This window comes from Dreissena polymorpha, unplaced genomic scaffold, assembly GCF_020536995.1.
Source record: "Dreissena polymorpha isolate Duluth1 unplaced genomic scaffold, UMN_Dpol_1.0 chrUn005, whole genome shotgun sequence".
NCBI classification, from domain to species: domain Eukaryota; kingdom Metazoa; phylum Mollusca; class Bivalvia; order Myida; family Dreissenidae; genus Dreissena; species Dreissena polymorpha.
In genome coordinates this window covers 235,998-255,036 of record NW_026273319.1, presented here as the reverse complement: position 1 = coordinate 255,036, position 19,039 = coordinate 235,998, and the positions used below count along the sequence as shown (strand labels likewise).

The following is a 19,039-nucleotide window of genomic DNA, read 5'->3' as shown; positions in this document are numbered from 1 at the left end:
AATCTGTCAACATGATATGCTTTTGGAGCCTTTCTTGACGACTGCTTTACTTTGCAAATGAGATCGTCTATCATCCTTGTGACAAGAAATGGTCCTTTCCATTTCACGGCTAGTTTAGTGCTTATACCAACTTTTCTTGATGGATCATGCAACCACACAACCTGTCCTGGGAAAAACTTCTTCTTCTTTACATTGCTGTCATAGTGCTTCTTTTGATATAGAGCTGCAACCTTCAGGTGACTTCTTGCAATTTCATGACAACCTTTAATTTTCTTTTTCAGCAGACTAACATAGTCATCTACACTTGTTTCCGGTGTGTCCTCTTCTGGTACACCTACTACTGCTTGCAACGGAAGACGAATATCCTTGCCAAATACCATCTTGTTAGGGGTGACGGATGTGCTACTTTGAGGGGAAGAGCGATATGCCATACATACTTGTTAGAGATAGGCGTCCCAACAGGCTGGTTCGTCTTGACAATATGACCGCAGCATAGCAAGAAGTGTTCTGTTAAATCTTTCAACCAGTCCATTTGCCTGAGGTCGTCTAGACGTGGAGTGCGTCTTTTGAATCCCAAGGAAATCACAAAGATCTTCAAGAAGTTTAGATTCAAAACTACGGCCTTGATCTGTGTACACCTGTAGGGAAATTCCAAATCGACATACAAAATTATCCAAAAACGCTTTTGCAACAGTTCTCGACTCTAAATCAGATATAGCGACACATTCTGTCCATTTGGTGAACCAATCGATGATAACAAGTATGTAGCGATTGCCATTATCTGTAACTGGAAGTGGTCCGAGTATGTCCATTTGCACACGCTCCATTGGTTCGCCAACTAAATAACAACCAAGTGGTGCTTTGTTTGACTGTCGTGAAAGCTTGTTAATTGCACACACATCACATGTTGAACAATACTCTTTCACATTATCTGCCATACCAGGCCAATAGAATGCTTTTCTGATTTTGTACAGAGTCTTTTCCACCCCAAGATGACCGCCACTAGCAACATCATGATGTAATTTCAAAACAACACCACGTCGATCAGCCGGCGTTACCAGCTGGTGTAAAATGTCACAATTGTTTTCCTCGTACTTCCGAAACAGCAACCCTCCAACAATTACTAGGCGATCCCACTGTCTCCACAAAGTTTTTATTTCAGCTTTTGAATCTGAAATGTCTTTCCATTCCGGTCTGGTTTCATTTCCCTCTTTTGCAAGCTTAATTACACCTATTGCACTGTCACTCAGTTGACTGTAAGCGATGTCTGCATGTGTCCAACCATCAATGAGATATGCTGCTCTCTTAAGTTCTGTTGACTGTGCAGCCACGTTACTTCTTGTAACAGCTCTAATTATTTCATCAGTCGATTCAATTTTATCTATCATCGCTTCTTGATTATCTTGTTGGTGCTTGCATGACTTGCATGGTCTTCTGGACAAAGCATCGGCATTGTTGTGGCTTGTTCCGGCTCTATGTTCTACTGTTAAGTCATATGTATTGAGTTCTTGAAGCCATCGTGTGACTTGTCCAGTTGGTGATTTTAACGATCTTAACCAGCTCACGGCAGCGTTGTCAGTCCTGACAAGTATTTTCTGTCCATATAAGTAGCTGTGAAAATGTTTCAGAGCGGTTACAACTGCCAGAAGTTCCTTCCTTGTTACGCAATAAGACCGCTCATGCACATTCATTGTTTTGCTCATGTAAGCAATAACTCTTTCATGCTCGTCTTGAACTTGAGACAAAACGGCTCCAACACCTACATCTGAAGCATCTGTGTCTAGAATGAACTGAGAACCCAGTTGAGGGTACGCTAGCACCGGTGCTGATGTAAGCATCTCTTTGAGGAAATCAAAAGCTTCTTGGCACATCTGATTCCAAATAAATTTCGCATTTTTCTCACACAATTTGTGAAGTGGCTTGGCAATGTCAGCAAATCCCTTTACGAATCTTCTGTAATACGATGCTAGGCCAAGAAAGCTCCGAACCTCCTTACTTGACTCTGGAACTGGCCATTCTTTAATTGTTCTGACCTTTTCTGGGTCTGTTTCAACACCTTCTTCGGATACAATATGACCCAGAAAAGACACTGATTTTCGAAAGAATTTGCATTTGGAAGGATTCAGTTTGAGATGAGCCTTTCTTAACCGTTCGAAAACGTTTTCAAGCCGTGTCAAGCTTTCATCGACTGTTTTACCAGGGGTTATGATGTCATCCATATACAGCAATGACTCTATCCACTGTAGACCCCGCAAAACATCCTCCATAACACGTTCGAAAGTAGAGGGAGCATTTACAAGTCCAAACGGCATAACTTTGAAGTGGTACAGGCCATGACTCGTTGAAAAAGCTGTCTTAAGTTTGTCCTTCTCATCCATCTTCACTTGCCAAAACCCTGAACAAAGATCCATTGAGCTAAACCATTTTGATCCAGAGAGTGCATCTAAGCAGTCATCTACCCTGGGAATAGGGTAGGCGTCCTTGACTGTCACATCGTTCAGTTTTCGATAATCCACGCAAAACCTTGTGGAGCCATCCTTTTTGGACACCAGGACTATTGGCGAAGACCATGGACTGTTTGACGGTTCTATAATACCCTTTTGAAGCATCTTTTCAACTTCAGCCCGTTCCACTTCTCTTTTTCCATATGGCTGTCGTCTAGGTTGCTGCCTGATGGGGTTAGCACTTCCAGTGTTTATCTTGTGTTTCACGACGTTTGTGCACCCGAGATCGTCGGACGACTTTGCAAACACATCTTGGTACTTATACAACAATTTTGCAAACTTGTTTTTCTGTTCGGGATCCAAATATTCAACACCATCGTCAAACATCTTTTTCACATGTTCTGGCAAAATGACCTCTTCAGACTGCAAACCCGTGTCACTTTTGATTGTGGCACACGTATCTGTTTGAATTTCTTTAGAAATTATGAGGTCCTCAACTGGGAAACATTCGCCAACAAGATATCCTGCTTCCAAACTTACTGTTTCATCAAAATCGTTCACAACACACACGGACACATCTCCCTGAGTTTCAACAATGCCTGCCACAACTCGACAACTTATGTCCTGCAAGCCTTGAATCCCATCAACAAACACTACCTCTGGCACAAAGCCTTTTACTTCTACAGGTAACATCTGAAAGCTCCTAGGTGGTATTTCAACCTTCTCTTTCACGAGCACCCTGCATACACTCAGCCCAGTCCCTTCTGTAACACAATCAATTGTATTACCATCCAGTGTGTGAAGTTTATGATTTTGAATGTCCCAGGATTGAATGTGGTTTGCCATAAAATCTTGTCCCAGAATTCCTTGAATATTTGGTATATCGCAAACGGTGGCGTCAATTGCAGTCGTGAAACTCCCGACCTTCAACTTTAACTCTACAGAACCTTGAACGTTTAAAGGTGTGCCGTCTACGGAACAAACTGTACGATTATGCTCACGCAAATCATCTGTCTTCTTTCCTATAGCCTCGAGGGTGTCTTTAGATATTAAAGTGGTTGTTGCTCCACTATCTAATAGCAAGGTTACCGCAGTTCCGTCTATTAATGCTTCAATATAGACACCATTGTCTTTCGTTTTCATCAGATCGCTGCAGTGACCAACCCGCAATGCCTTTTCATCTGGTCTGCATGGCACCTCTATTTGTTTAGGTCCATTTTTCACTTGAACCGTCGCATCACGACCTATTGACGTGACGGTCTGAAGTTTTCCTGCTGCAGTCCTCGTCTGTTGTCTTTTATCGAACAATCTCTGATGAAATGATTTGTAGAACCACATCTGTAGCACGATCTTCCAGAGATTCTGCCTCCCATGGTAGATTCAAGTTTGTCCAATCGTTGCTCAATACGCTTAATGGCACTGGTAAACTGATCATAAGTTCCCTCATGCACCGGGTTGGTTTCAAAAGATCTCTCTCTGCTGCTTGTGTTTGTAACACCCCTAATCTGCGCTCCTACACCTTGCCCCGGACGTCCCAACACCTCTTCATAACGCTCAACCACCTCCACAGCTTCACTAATTGTCTGGCAATTTTTATCCATTAAACGGCATCTCATCTCGGCTGAAACATTCTTATTAAAATGTTGTAATGCAAGCATTTCTTGGGCCTCTTGATCAAGTGTTGAATAGGCTTTCTGAGACAGTAGTCGAATTTCATCGCCAAAAGCAGCAATTGTTTCTGTTTTTCCCCTCATTCTGTTTTGCATCTTTGAAAGCCATCGGTTCTGTTGTCTTTTACTTCCAAACCTCTGTTCTAATCTGTTTGTCAGGAGTTTGTAAGACCGTTTCTCTGCAACAGGTAACGAACTGTAATGCATGCGAGCCTGCTGCTTAAGAGATGTAGCAAGGTAAAGTAACTTCTCCTTTTCGTTCCATTGTGCAAGCTCTGCACAATCTTCGAAGTATGCGATGTACTGGTCCCAATCTTCATCTCCGGAATAAGGGTCTGGTTTAATGTTTGGACGCGGTCCACGTCTGTAAAAGCCACCATATGCCTCGTCAAATTGGCCCTCTTGGTACTCTTGACCTTCCCCTCTTCCGTTCTCGTTGACATTGAAGTCAACCTCGGAGTCGGACTGGTCATTGTTGTCCGCCATTGTACGACTAATGTGATGGTAATGGCACAAAGAAAAAGAACTTGAAAATTTGCACTTTATTATTCACAATAAAACATAAATCATATAAATTTACACAACAAGCAGTTAGGAAACGATCATCTACTTCTGTTTCTGTCTTTTAACGTCCCTGCCGTTCCGTTCTGGTGCCGACGTTCCGTTCTAGTGCAGCCGTTCCCGTTCTATTGCAGCCGTTCCCGTTCTAGTGCAGCCGTTTCCGTTCTATTGCAGCCGTTCCCGTTCTTATGCAGCCGTTCCGTTCTGGTGCAGCCGTTACCGTTCTATTGCAGCCGTTCCCGCTCTATTGCAGCCGTTTCCGTTCTTGTGCAGCCGTTCCGTTCTGGTAAAGCAGTTCCCGTTTTCGTCAGGCCGTTCCCGTTTTCGTCAGGCCGTTCCCGTTCCCGTCAGGACGTTCCCGTTTTCGTCAGGCCGTTCCCGTTCTCGTAAGGCCGTTCCCGTTTTCTTCAGGCCGTTCCCGTTTTCGTCAGGCCGTTCCCGTTTTCTTCAGGCCGTTCCCGTTTTCGTCAGCTCGTTCCCGTTCTCGTCAGGCCGTTCCCGTTTTCGTCAGGCCGTTCCCGTTTTCGTCAGGCCGTTCCCGTTTTTGTCAGGCCGTTCCCGTTCTCGTCAGGCCGTTCCCGTTTCTGTCCCTTGCTGTTTTCCCCGTGGTGACGAAAAATAAAAGTTCTGAGATGCTAAAAGTATATTAGCATCCCACTTCTGACACCAATGTAACGGTTTCGTTCCGTCGGTAAATACTGTGTCCTGTCTATCAACCAGATAGTTATTAGTTTATTAAAATGTTATTAGTCTGTGAATAGATGTCTTCAAGAATAAAGAAATGAAAACAGTGAGACTTAATTTATTTATACTTCTCAAAATATACCAACATGAAACAACAAATGTATAAGAATATAATATAGTTACATTTTGTCCGACATCCCAGTTCTTTCTTGTTATTATTATTATTAAAGGTTTTAAAAGTTTAAATAATTTTAGATCTTGTGTGGCCGAAAAGTTGAATGTCCTAAGTCGTCTGCGGCGCGTCTTTTATATGGATGCCCCTTGATACAATTCCTCAGACTCCGTAAACGGTTATGCGACAGCTCCGACCAATCAGAATGCTTGAATCGCCGATTTGAACCACTGTCATCCAATCAAATATGCGCGCCAAATGAACTCTTCAAAACGCTTCCGCACATCAGGAAATAGTTCCAAATGTTATATCTATGCTTATCAATCAAATGACAATAACTTGATATAAAACAGTAGCAAATCGTTAACATTAATACAATAAGACATAGTTTACTGTAACCATAAACTATATGGCGCAGTCTTTTGCTAAAATCACAAATATCTTTTTATGACGTCACAAGCATGGTCGACACTGTTTATGAGTGACAAGGGAGTGTTATTCTTTATGGAATTACAATCATAGGAACGAGGATTAATAACTAAAGTTGTGAGTAACATTTAAGGATTATAAGGATTAAGATGTAGATAAAATGATATATGCATGAAACCTCAGTAAACTGTTCAACATGCATATGTCATGTAATTCAACGAACTGTCAGAATCTGTCAACATTCGGTGAGTAGGTCTTTGCCCATATCCTAGATATTGAAACATGTTATGAAACCTTATTATTAGTTTTGCTTAGGATTACTTGTAGTCCATTATATTACAATATAAAAAAATAATGGGAGGGGTTGAGGGGGGATTCGGGGGGGTGGGGGGGTGGGGGGGATTCGGGGGGCGTGGGGGATGGTTTGTCGAAGTATCAATCGAATATAATCATAAATAAAGAAGTTATTGCAATTTTAGCAAAATTTAATAATTTGACCTTGAGAGTCAAGGTCATTCAAAGGTCAAGGTAAAATTCAACTTGCCAGGTACAGTACCCTCATGATAGCATGAAAGTATTTGAAGTTTAAAAGCAATAGCCTTCATACTTTAGAAGTAAAGTGGATCTAAACACAAAATGTAACCATATATTCAAAGTTACTAAGTCAAAAAAGGGCCATAATTCCATAAAAATGACAATCAGAGTTATGCAATTTGTCTTTTACTGTCCCCTTATGATAGTTTGCGAGTGTTCCAAGTATGAAAGCTAATCTATGAAACTTTAGGGGAAAAGTGGACCAAAACACAAAACTTAACCAAATTTTCAAGTATAAAGGGCCCATAATTCCGTTAAAATGCCAGTCAGAGTAACATAACTTTGCCTGCACAGTCCCCTTATGATAGTTAGTAAGTGTTGCAAGTATGAAAGCAATAGCTTTGATACTTTAGGAAAAAAATGGACCTAAACACAAAACTTAACCAAATTTTCAATTTTCTAAGTATAAAAAGGGCACATAAATCTGTCAAAATGCCAGTCTGAGTTACATAACTTTGCCTGCACAGTCCCCTTATGATAGTTAGTAAGTGTTGCAAGTATGAAAGCAATAGCTTTGATACTTTAGGAAAAAAGTGGACCTAAACACAAAACTTAACCAAATTTTCAATTTTCTAAGTATAAAAAGGGCACATAAATCTGTCAAAATGCCAGTCTGAGTTACATAACTTTGCCTGCACAGTCCCCTTATGATAGTTAGTAAGTGTTGCAAGTATGAAAGCAATAGCTTTGATTCTTAAGGAATAAAATGGACCTAAACACAAAACTTAACCAAAATTTTCAATTTTCTAAGTATAAAAAGGGCACATAATTCTGTCAAAATGCAAGCCAGAGTTATCTAACTTTGCCTGCCCAGTCCCCTCATGATAGTAAGTAAGTGTACCAAGTTTGAATGCAATAGCATTGATACTTTATGAGAAAAGTGGACCTAAACGCAACACTAAAACGCGAGTTACTCGCAGGCTGTTCTGGTTAAATGCTGTTTGCACATAGCCATTGCTTCTGAGTGGGAAGGGTTATACAGCAAATTTTGCATGAAATTTGAATAAATTCACTTTCCTCAGTTAAACTAGTTTTTTTTAAATATATATGCAATGTTTCACATTCAAAGACATGCAATAAGACATATGAGCCTTGCTTTGTGAAAAGGGGGTTTAATGCATGTGCATAAAGTGTAATGAAGATTAGCCTGTAAAGTCTGCACAGGCTAATCAGGGATGACACTTTTTGCTTGTATTGTATTTTTCATTTAAAGGAAGAACCTTCTTTACAAAAATCCAGTGTAGGCAGGAAGTGTGGTCCCTGATTAGCTGTGCAGACTGCACAGGCTAATCTGTGACAACACTTAATGCACATGCATTAAACCACCTTTTCACAGAGTGGAGCACATATACTAGTGTATCTTATATGCCACATGCTTTTTGAAAAATACATCACATGGTTTATAATAATAGTAATATTACCATGGATGCTAAAAACCCTTTTTGACAAAATGGCACCCTGTCCTTTCCAGATCAGATTGGAGCTATTATGCAATGAACAATAGATGCAATTTTAACATGGAAAGTTCAAAGTCATGCCTAGCTATTGTAACAGGATTAATTTCCGTTCTTTTCAACTCACAAGCATTTGTGCATGCTGTTTTAAATACATGTATCACAAACATTGTTCCACTTGATCTTTTGTATTACATAGTTAAATCACTTAATTCATGGTTCCAAAGTGTGATGATTTCATATGATTAATTTAAATTAGATTGATAGTAAATGGATGCTCTAACTTCAGAAATGTAAACAAGATTGAGTCCATTAGCCAATGTCCCCTAATGTTTGTGTTGGACCCTAAGATGGCCCCTAATGTTTGTGCTAGATGCCATAATTTTGCTAAAAAATAAACTCCTATGTTCTACCAAAAAATACTAATATAACTTGTGTACGCAACTGTGGTCAGAATTTTCCATGAGTTAATATCCCTAAGACAAGCAAAACAAATTATGAGCCCAGGGGTTTTTATCTGATTTTGGGGAAAGGGCTAGGCCTTTTTTGTGGGATTTTGGGGAAAATAAGGAAAGTCTTAAATAATCAATATAACATATTTTACTGTTTTTAAAACAAGTTCAAGGCAACAGATAATTTAATTAAGCAAAATTTATATATTTTCTACACTGGATCAGGTTAACTTATATTTTTAAAGGTTAAAAAAAACAAAAAAAAACATGTTTTTTTGGTGTTTTTTTTTTGGGGGGGGGGGGGAAGAATATTAAATCTAGGGGAAAATTTACCTGCTGAGGGGAAAAAAAACTCCGAGGGGAAAGGCCCTTTTTTCCACGGGTCACAAAGAAGGAAAAAAAAACCTGGAGCCTTGTTCTGGAAGTGTTGTCCCAGATAAGCATGTGCAGTCCACAGAGGCTAACCAGGCTGGAAGTGTTGTCCCAGATAAGCATGTGCAGTCCACAGAGGCTAACCAGGGGCAACACTTTCTGCCTTGACCTGATTTTTGTTTATAAGAGGCCTTCATGAAAAAATCCATAAAAGCGGAATGTTTCATTCCTAATTAGCCTGTGCTAACTGCAAAAGATTAACTGAGACAACACTTTACACACATGCATTAGGCCTCATTTTTACAGAGGAAGTTTTATATAGTATACTATAGCTGACTTTATACTAAAACAATACCTGGTCCAAGAAGTCCTATGACATCTTTGGCCACTTTCTCAAACTTGTTCCCGGTCAGCTGCTTGCAAGTCTGCTCGAGGAAATTCAAACCAGCCCCGTCAAACTTCTTCCAGCACAGCTTGATTTCCTCAACACTGGTAGGCAGATCACCAGCCACAGACTTTGCAGTTTGCTGATGCCTGGGCAATATTCTAGGACTTTCCATTCGCCTGCAAGGTTCGCAAGATCCTCTGTCAAAAGCAGGTAAAATATGGCAATGAGAGGTTGATGTCCCCAGCTGCAATCATAACTGAAACAAGACGATAGCATTCAAATAACAAAATAACAGGACTGAAGTTAGACTAGAATTTACATGATGTTATGTTTGATCATTACTGAATCTAGGCAAACTGGCAACTAACATTTCATTGTTTTTCAGTCAAAAATCAATTGAGACAAGCCTTTAATTAACTTATTATTGTTTTAATCATAAACAAGGGCTGTTTGTAAAACATGCATGCCCCCCATATGGCCTGTCCGTTGTAGTGGCAGCCATTGTGTGAATACGATTTTTGTCACTGTGACCTTGACCTTTGACCTAGTGACCTGAAAATCAATAGGGGTCATCTGTGGGTCACGATCAATGTACCTATGAAGTGTCATGATCCTAGGCAAAAGCGTTCTTGAGTTATCATCCGAAAATGATTTTACTATTTCGGGTCACCGTGACCTTGACGTTTGACCTTGTGACCTCAAAATCAATAGGGGTCATCTGCAAGTCATGATCAATCTACCTATGAAGTTTCATGATCCTAGGTGTATGCATTCTTGAGTTATCATCCGAAAACCATTTTACTATTTCGGGTCACCGTGACCTTGACATTTGACCTAGTGGCCTCAAAATCAATAGGGGTCATCTGCGAGTCATGGTTAATCTACCCATGAAGTTTCATGATCCTAGGCGTATGCCTTCTTGAGTTATCATCCTGAAACCATTTTACTATTTCGGGTCACGGTGACCTTGACCTTTGACCTAGTGACCTCAAAATCAATAGGGGTCATCTGCAAGTCATGATCAATCTACCCATGAAGTTTCATGATCCTAGGCGTATGCGTTCTTAAGTTATCATTCAAAAACCATTTTACTATTCCTGTTCACCGTGACCTTGACCTTTGACCTAGTGACTTCAAAATCAATAGGGGTCATCTGTGAGTCATGATCAATGTACCTATGAAGTTTCATGATCCTAGGCCCAAGCGTTCATGAGTTATCGTCTGACAACCACCTGGTGGACGGACCGACAGACCGACCGACAGACCGACCGACCGACATGAGCAAAGCAATATACCCCCCTGCTGTTGTAGTGGCAGCCATTGTGTGAATACGATTTTTGTCACTGTGACCTTGACCTTTGACCTAGTGACCTGAAAATCAATAGGGGTCATCTGTGGGTCACAATCAATGTACCTATGAAGTGTCATGGTCCTAGGCAAAAGCGTTCTTGAGTTATCATCCGAAAATCATTTTACTATTTCGGGTCACCGTGACCTTGACCTTTGACCTTGTGACCTCAAAATCGATAAGAGTTCATCTGCAAGTCATGATCAATCTACCTATGAAGTTTCATGATCATAGGCGTATGCGTTCTTGAGTTATCATCCTGAAACCATTTTACTATTTCGGGTCACCGTGACCTTGACCTTTGACCTAATGACCTCAAAATCAATAGGGGTCATCTGCAAGTCATGATCAATCTACCCATGAAGTTTCATGATCCTAGGCGTATGCCTTCTTGAGTTATCATCCTGAAACCATTTTACTATTTCAGGTCACAGTGACCTTGACCTTTGACCTAGTGACCTCAAAATCAATAGGGGTCATCTGCAAGTCATGATCAATCTACCCATGAAGTTTCGTGATCCTAGGCGTATGCGTTCTTACGTTATCATTCAAAAACCATTTTACTATTTCTGGTCACTGTGACCTTGACCTTTGACCTAGTGACCTCAAAATCAATTGGGGTCATCTGCGAGTCATGATCAATGTACCTATGAAGTTTCATGATCCTAGGCCCAAGCGTTCTTGAGTTATCGTCTGACAACCACCTGGTGGACGGACCGACAGACCGACCGACCGACAGACAGACATGAGCAAAGCAATATACCCCCTCTTCTTCAAAGGGGGGCATAATGAAATCAGACCAGCAAAAAATATTATTCTTAATAAATACTGAAATAAATTAAGCAGTCAATAAAAAATAAATGTTTTTAATCAATACTGAGATTCTGCAACAATGTTATTTACATGTAATTGTTTTTAATCATTACTGAAATAAGACTAGCATTCAATTAATGTCTATTTGTTTTTTCATCATTTGTGAACGTTAAGGCAAGCATGAAAAGCCATGCATTGGTTTTAATTTATTAACTGTATAACTATGTTTCAAAATACGTTTTACAAGATAACATGCAATATGATATAGCTTTACAATACATAAAATACAAAAAAAATATGTACCTTACAGCAATATGATAATAAAATGTCCTCCTTTAATTCTAAAATCAAAACAATGATCTGGAACCGTCTACAATCTAAAGTCCATTGAATTAATGTTCCATTCCAGCATTCAATTAACCAACAGAGGCTTATGACAGGATGTGTGATTAAACACACTTGAATGACATTCATCATATCTATGTATACATTTATCTGATTTGTTTGTCCGCTGGATGAAGCTTCAGATACTCTTGATGAGAGAAACACTTATAAACAATCAGCTTGAATAATAACTGTGTCACCATTGCTGATATTATTCTTATTTAAAGGGGCAGATTTACTTGAACACTCAGTGTGACAGCATTGCTGATATTATTCTTATTTAAAGGGGCAGATTCACTTGAACACTCACTGTGACAGCATTGCTTATATTGTTTATATTTAAAGGGGCAGATTCACTTGAACACTTACTGTGTCATGATTGCTCATATTATTCTTATTTAAAGGGGCAGATTCACTTAAACACTCAATGTGTAACCATTGCTGATATTATTCTTATTTAAATGGACAGATTCACTTGAACACTTACTATGTCACCATTGCTGATATTATTCTTATTTAAAGGGGAAGATTCACTTGAACACTTACTGTGTCACCATCGCTTATATTATTTTTATTTAAATGAGTGGATTCACTTAAACACCTACTGTGTCATGATTGCTCATATTATTCTTATTTAAAGGGGCAGATTAACTTTAACACTCACTGTGTCACCATTGCTGATATTATTCTTATTTATAGGGGCAGATTCACTTAAACACTCACTGTGCCACCATTGCTGATATTATTCTTATTTAAAGGGGCAGATTCACTTGAACACTCACTGTGCCACCATTGCTTATATTATTTTTATTTAAAGGGGCAGATTCACTTAAACACCTAGTGTGTCATGATTGCTTATATTATTCTTATTTAAAGGAGCAGATTCACTTAAACACCTAGTGTGTCATGATTGCTTATATTATTCTTATTTAAAGGAGCAGATTCACTTAAACAAATACTGTGTCATGATTGCTCCTATTATTCTTATTTAAAGAGGCCTATTCACTTAAACACCTACTGTGTCACCATTGCTCCTATTATTCTTATTTAAAGGGGCAGATTCACTTAAACACTCACTGTGCCAGCATTGCTTATATTACTTTTATTTAAAAGAACAGATTCACTTGAACACTCACTGTGCCAGCATTGCTTATATTATTTTTATTTTAAGTGGTAAATTCACTTGAACACTTATTGTACCAGCATTGCTTATATTATTTTTATATAAAGGAGCAGATTCACTTAAACACCTACTGTGTCACCATTGCTGATATTATTCTTATTTAAAGGGGCAGATTCACTTGAACACTCACTGTGCCAGCATTGCTTATATTACTTTTATTTAAAAGAACAGATTGACTTGAACACTCACTGTGCCAGCATTGCTTATATTATTTTTATTTTAAGGGGTAAATTCACTTGAACACTTATTGTACAGCATTGCTTATATTATTTTTATTTAAAGGAGCAGATTCACTTAAACACCTACTGTGTCACCATTGCTGATATTATTCTTATTTAAAGAGGCGGATTCACTTTAACACCCACTGTGTCAGCATTTCTGATATAATTCTTATTTAAAGGGGCAGATTCACTTTAACACCCACTGTGTCAGCATTGCTCATATTATTTTTATTTAAAGGGGTAGATTCACTTTTACGCCCACTGTGTCAGCATTGCTCATATTATTCTTATTTAAAGGGGCAGATTCACTTTAACACCCACTGTACCAGCATTGCTTATATTATTGTTATTTAAAGGGGCAGATTCACTTGAACACCTTCTGTGCCAGCATTGCTGATATTATTCTCATTTAACTTGAACTTGAACACTTAATGTGCCAGCATAGCTGAAAATATTCTCATTTAAAAGGGCAGATTAACTTGAACACTTACTGTGCCCCTATTGCTTATATAATTCTTCTTTAAAGGGGCAGACGAACTTAAGCTCTTACAACATCACAGGTTTTAATATTATTCTTAATTAAAGTGGAAAATAAAATTGAACACTTACTTTGTCACCATTAGTCATATTAATGATATTATTTTTACTTAAAGTTGCAGATAAACTTTAATACCTACTTTGTCAGCATAGCCTATTTAATTTTTAAAGGGGCAGATAAACCTAAACCCTTACTACCGTAATTACTCTATGTTTTCGGACACTTACAATTATTAATATTTTTCGTGTCCGAAAACTTAGATAATAAAAATATTCACAAATTACAGGTGTCTAAAAACTTAAGAGTAGAAAATTGAAGTGTCCAAAAATAGCGTCAGTTGTATCAACGACTACCGGTAATAGCAAGCGCTTGTAAAATACCATGCCTTATATTATAAATTACAGTTATATATGTTTGCACTGCATTTTAAATAATTTAAATGCTAAATTTATTTGATAGAAAGTTACTACAAGGTTGTACTTTGCCCAACGAGTTCAAAGATGATCATGTGATGTACCGATACTTGCTAGAATGAACCTGTTATAAACGCAAAAAAAAGCAAACTATGAATTATTTGTTTGTTCATTTCCGATAGTTGTTGTCTAACACCTTCCATTGTTTGTAAAACTTGCAATAGGGTGCATCACAATTTGAAGCGTTTAGTATTTGTCACAGTTATTTTACTGAGAAGGGGTAGTACCATTGCGGTAGATAATTGAACTGTTAATTGGCACTACCCCTGGTAATTGTCTTATTCGCTTATTCTATCAGGCAAAACCATTGTTTAATACCGGTTTACAAGGTTATTTACCCAATAACGCAAATTAAATGGTCCGTTGCCCTCAGGCATGCACATGCCATGTTTTATGATTTTAATCTGGTTGTAAAACCCCATGATCAAAGTGTCATTAGATATCGAAAACAGGACCGAAATTTGGTAAAATAGCGCTGTAAAATATACAGTCCGAAAACTTAGAGACATTAATTATGGAAGAAAACTTGTGTGTTCAAAAATTAAGAGTTTTTGGTAAAAAAAGGAGGTGTCCGAAAACATAGAGTAATTATGGTATGTCACTTTTGATCAAATTATTTTTATTTAAAGGGGCAGATACACTTGATTTCTTACTGTGTCACTATTGCTCATATCCTAACTCAAAGGGACAAATACACTTGAACACTTTATGTACCACTTTTGCTCATATGATTCTTTTTATAGTGGCATATAAACTTGAACTCTTACTATGTCACAATTGCTCAAATTCTTACTCAAAGGGACAGATACACTTGAACACTTTCTGTATCACTTTTGCTCATATTATTCTTATTTATAGTGACAGATACACTTGAACACGTACAATGTCAAAACTGATCATATTATTTTTATTTAAAGGGACAGATACTCTTGAATTCTAACTATGTCACAATTCCGCATATTATTCTCGTTTAAAGGGGCAGATAAATTAGAATTCTTTCTGTGTTATCATTACTCTAATTTTTCTTATTTAAAGGGGCAGATTAACTTTACCACTTACTCAGCTTACACACATGACTCTTGGAATAATGGGCATATCAATGACTCAAATTCCTCATTGCTCACACTTACCTTTGTTCAAAGTCATGTTAATGATAATATGTATGGCACGCCTGAACCACAAAAAAGAGAAAAACTAAGTTTAAGTAACTTAAACTTAGTTTTTCACTACTTAAACTCAATTTAAGTAACTTAATTCGAATTAACGCTACTAAATGCATTAAGTAGTTAAGAAGAGTTATTTTCTATTTATGTGAGAAAAATGAATTAAGCAGAGAAAAACTTAGTTTAACTCGTTAAGTGCGCCCGAACAACAAAAATTGATTTTTATTACCGTTAAGTTACTTAAATTGCATTTAACGCTGCTTAAAATTAATTTAAGTGCTTTCGCATCGTTAATTGTATTTAATTATTACTTAAGTAATAAAATTTTTACTTAAGTTGAATTATTAATTATCGTTAAGTCAAAACTCGCGTCCGAAAATAAGCATATGAAACAAGCGTTTTGATTGGTTGTCAGGTTTGTTAATAAATTCATGCCCGAGGTCGGAAGAAAAAGATTGCCATGTAGTACGAGCAAAAAATACAGATATTATAAATTTGGATTAGAATCTTAAGTCAGCTAAAATTTGTTTTAGTCTGGAATAACATTCAAAACACCCTTTCATCATCAAATTTTGCTGACAGTCAGTAACTATGCAATAAACATCAAAAACGATCCGCCCGTCTATATATTTCCGGGTCATATCGCATTTACCTGTAGTAATAACTTGTCTTGTATACGAGTAGTCATACCAGCTTGTATGTAGAAACTGGGACTATATTATATGTCCCAGGTAGAAATTAAAGATTATATCGTGTCACCGAATCCAACTTAATTATATTCTATACATGTAAATTTTGGCTTTGATTTTAGTATTTAAATGGAAAAAAAACAGTCTCCAGTATCCAGGATCATTAACTGACCAATCAAAACAATTCGACTTTACAACTTAAGTAAAATTCCTTACTAAAGTTGAATTCGTGTAACTAAAAACATATTTTAAGTAGAAAAACCTATTTTAACGCAACTTAATTGAAAATAGTACAATTGATAGAGAAAATCCTTGTTAAGTTGAATTAATTCAACTTAAGTAAGAAAATTACCATTAAGCACCGTTAATGCATTTTCGGTGTTTTAATTAGCGTTAACGCCGCGGGAACCACAAAAACTACTTAAATTCATTTTAAGCAGCGTTAATTCGAATTAAGTAACTTAAATTGAATTTAAGTAGAGAAAAACCTAGTTTAAGTAACTTAAACTTAGTTTTTCTCATTTTTGTGGTTCAGGCGTGCCATAAATATGATTTATTAAAATAAATAAGATTAAAATTAAAGAAGTATTTATTAAATGATTCTTGAACGCAGTTATGTCTAGTTTACATAAACAATGAGAAAAATGTTTCTTCCATGATAGGCTGTACAATTAAGCAACTACTGTACTCATCTTAGAGTCTGATCTCCAAATTAAATGGGCATAATATACTGCATGTGGATCACTTAAATAATTACTCTAACAGTACACCATCATTATTTAATTTTTAACTCCAAATTACTTAAAAGGGTACATAAATAGAGAATTATTGTTTGAACACTAAATGACCTCTAGTTCTGATACTCTCCTGTTCTTATTTAACCCTTTCACACTCAAAAGCAAGTTGAAACTGGCTATGTGCAAACAGCATAAAACCAGAACAGCCTGCGAGTAACTCAGTATCCAAGCCTTCAAAACACTAATGAGAAAGGTCTTTAATAAAATTTTACATTCTAAGGAACTACAAATTTTTCAAAAAACATATCTAAGGGGAAAAGGGTTAAAAGCCTTTTTTAATTTCTTCAGCAATTTCTTCTCCTTTGTCACTGTTACTTTTTTATGTTTGAAAGATAAACTAACAACAGTACTTTAATCACATGAACTCTGATACACCCTTGCACACACTTCTTTGAATGTAAGGGGCAAACAAATCGTAGGCTGAACAAGTGAGCTGTTACGAAGCAGTCTTTGGTACAATGGGCGTCCGCAGGAATGATCCTAGGGGGGGTCAAGGGGGGTTTCTCCCCCTTTGCCGCCGGAGGCGTACAAAATTTTGAGAATAAGGTCAGATTGTGGTGCATAATTAAGTATATCTGGAAGGTTAGGAGTTAGGATTTGTGGAATTGATAAATTGACTGTATTGGAGTTGGTTATACCTATTTTTCTCTCCTTTTATTATTGTGACTTTTCTCATATATATAGAATCAAAATACTGTTTAAGACGTATGAAATACCATAGGAACTGTGAAGCAATCATTAAGTATTTCAGAGAGAGCCCTCAAGAGAAGACGACAAGTTCCGAACACACCATTGTAAAGCGAAACAAGGTGGACTGCAAAGTAAACAAGAGGCCCATGAGGGCCTGAATCGCTCTACTGCTTTAAACACTGTCACTGTGACCTTGACCTTTGACCCAGTGACCAGAAAATCAATAGGGTTCGAGTCCTCATTAATATAAAGACTGTGAACAAGTTTGAAAAGAATCGGATGAAAATCAAAAGGGGTCATCAGCCAGTCATGATCAATGTACCTATGAAGTTTCATGATCCTAGGCCTAAGCATTCTTGAGTTAACATCTGGAAACCATTTTACTATTTCGAGTCACTGTGACCTTGACCTTAAACCCAGTGACCTGAAAATCAATAGGGTTTGAATCCTCATTAATATCAAGACACTGAACAAGTTTGAAAAGAATCGGATGAAAACTGTGGACTTCATCGGATAAACAAGTTTTTACTATTTCGAGTCACTGTGACCTTGAACTTTGACCCAGTGACCTGAAAATCAATAGGGTTCGAGTCCTCATTAATATGAAGACACTGAGCAAGTTTAAAAAGAACGGATGAAAACTGTGGACTTTATCGAATAAACAAGTTTTTACTGTTTCGAGTCACTGTGATCTTGACCTTTGACCCAGTGACCTGAAAATCAGTAGGGTTTGAGTCCTCATTAATATAAAGACACTGAGTAAGTTTGAAAAGAATCGGATGAAAACTGTGGACTTAATCGGATAAACAAGTTTTTACTATTTCGAGTCACTGTGACCTTGACCTTTGACCCAGTGACCTGAAAATCAATAGGGTTCGAGTCCTCATTAATATAAAGTCACTGAGTAAGTTTGAAAAGAATCGGATGAAAACTGTGGACTTTATCGGATAAACAAGACAACGTCTAACACACACACACACACTCAGACACCATGCCATCCCATAAGCTCTTCTGCCTTTGGCAGTAGAACTAAAAAGCATACAAATCTTCCATAACCATTTCATCGAAATACCCCGTCAGAATATTTAGCTCAAAACGAACAGAATACGAAAGGACAACAGACCGCACCTCAGCTGGACGGCAAGTGGAACGGCGACATCTGTGATAATGCTCCACATAATAGCCAAATATTCGTTCATTTTAGAGCCCATCACGCAAGCACTTCAGGCTGTTCAATTTGACATGATCCGTGTCAAAACACAGGTCGATAATCTGACATCGGTGTTCACTGATCATCTAGAAAATGAGGATTTGATTTTTGCCGACGATATATTCGGTCCGGCATTAAAAATAGCCGAAGATATTGGTGCTACAATGACAATACCACGGCAATGTGGCCAACAAGTACACCGAGCAAATGTTGGTGGAACCAGTGAAGAATACTATCAACGCACGATTTATATTCCGTGCATGGACTGACCGATCCAGTCTCTAGGAAGCCGATTTTCAGAACTTAATAT

At 37.8% G+C, this 19,039-nt stretch overlaps 1 protein-coding gene across 4 annotated transcripts in view; it reads right to left on the bottom strand.

Moving 5' to 3' along the window:
- The window catches only part of LOC127863336 (uncharacterized), a 54,540-nt gene that overhangs the window by 32,593 nt on the left and 2,908 nt on the right, over window positions 1-19,039 (bottom strand). Inside the window, exons 1-2 of one of the 4 annotated variants that reach the window (XM_052402760.1) lie at window positions 11,690-11,903; window positions 9,188-9,396 (exon numbers count right to left, since the gene is read on the bottom strand). In XM_052402760.1, the coding sequence (XP_052258720.1) occupies window positions 9,188-9,392 (205 nt within the window). In that variant the 5' untranslated portion in view covers window positions 9,393-9,396; window positions 11,690-11,903. Of the gene's footprint in view, window positions 1-9,187; window positions 9,477-11,684; window positions 11,904-19,039 lie in introns of those variants that run through there. The other 3 variants (XM_052402757.1, XM_052402758.1, XM_052402759.1) reach the window with 3 other exon arrangements.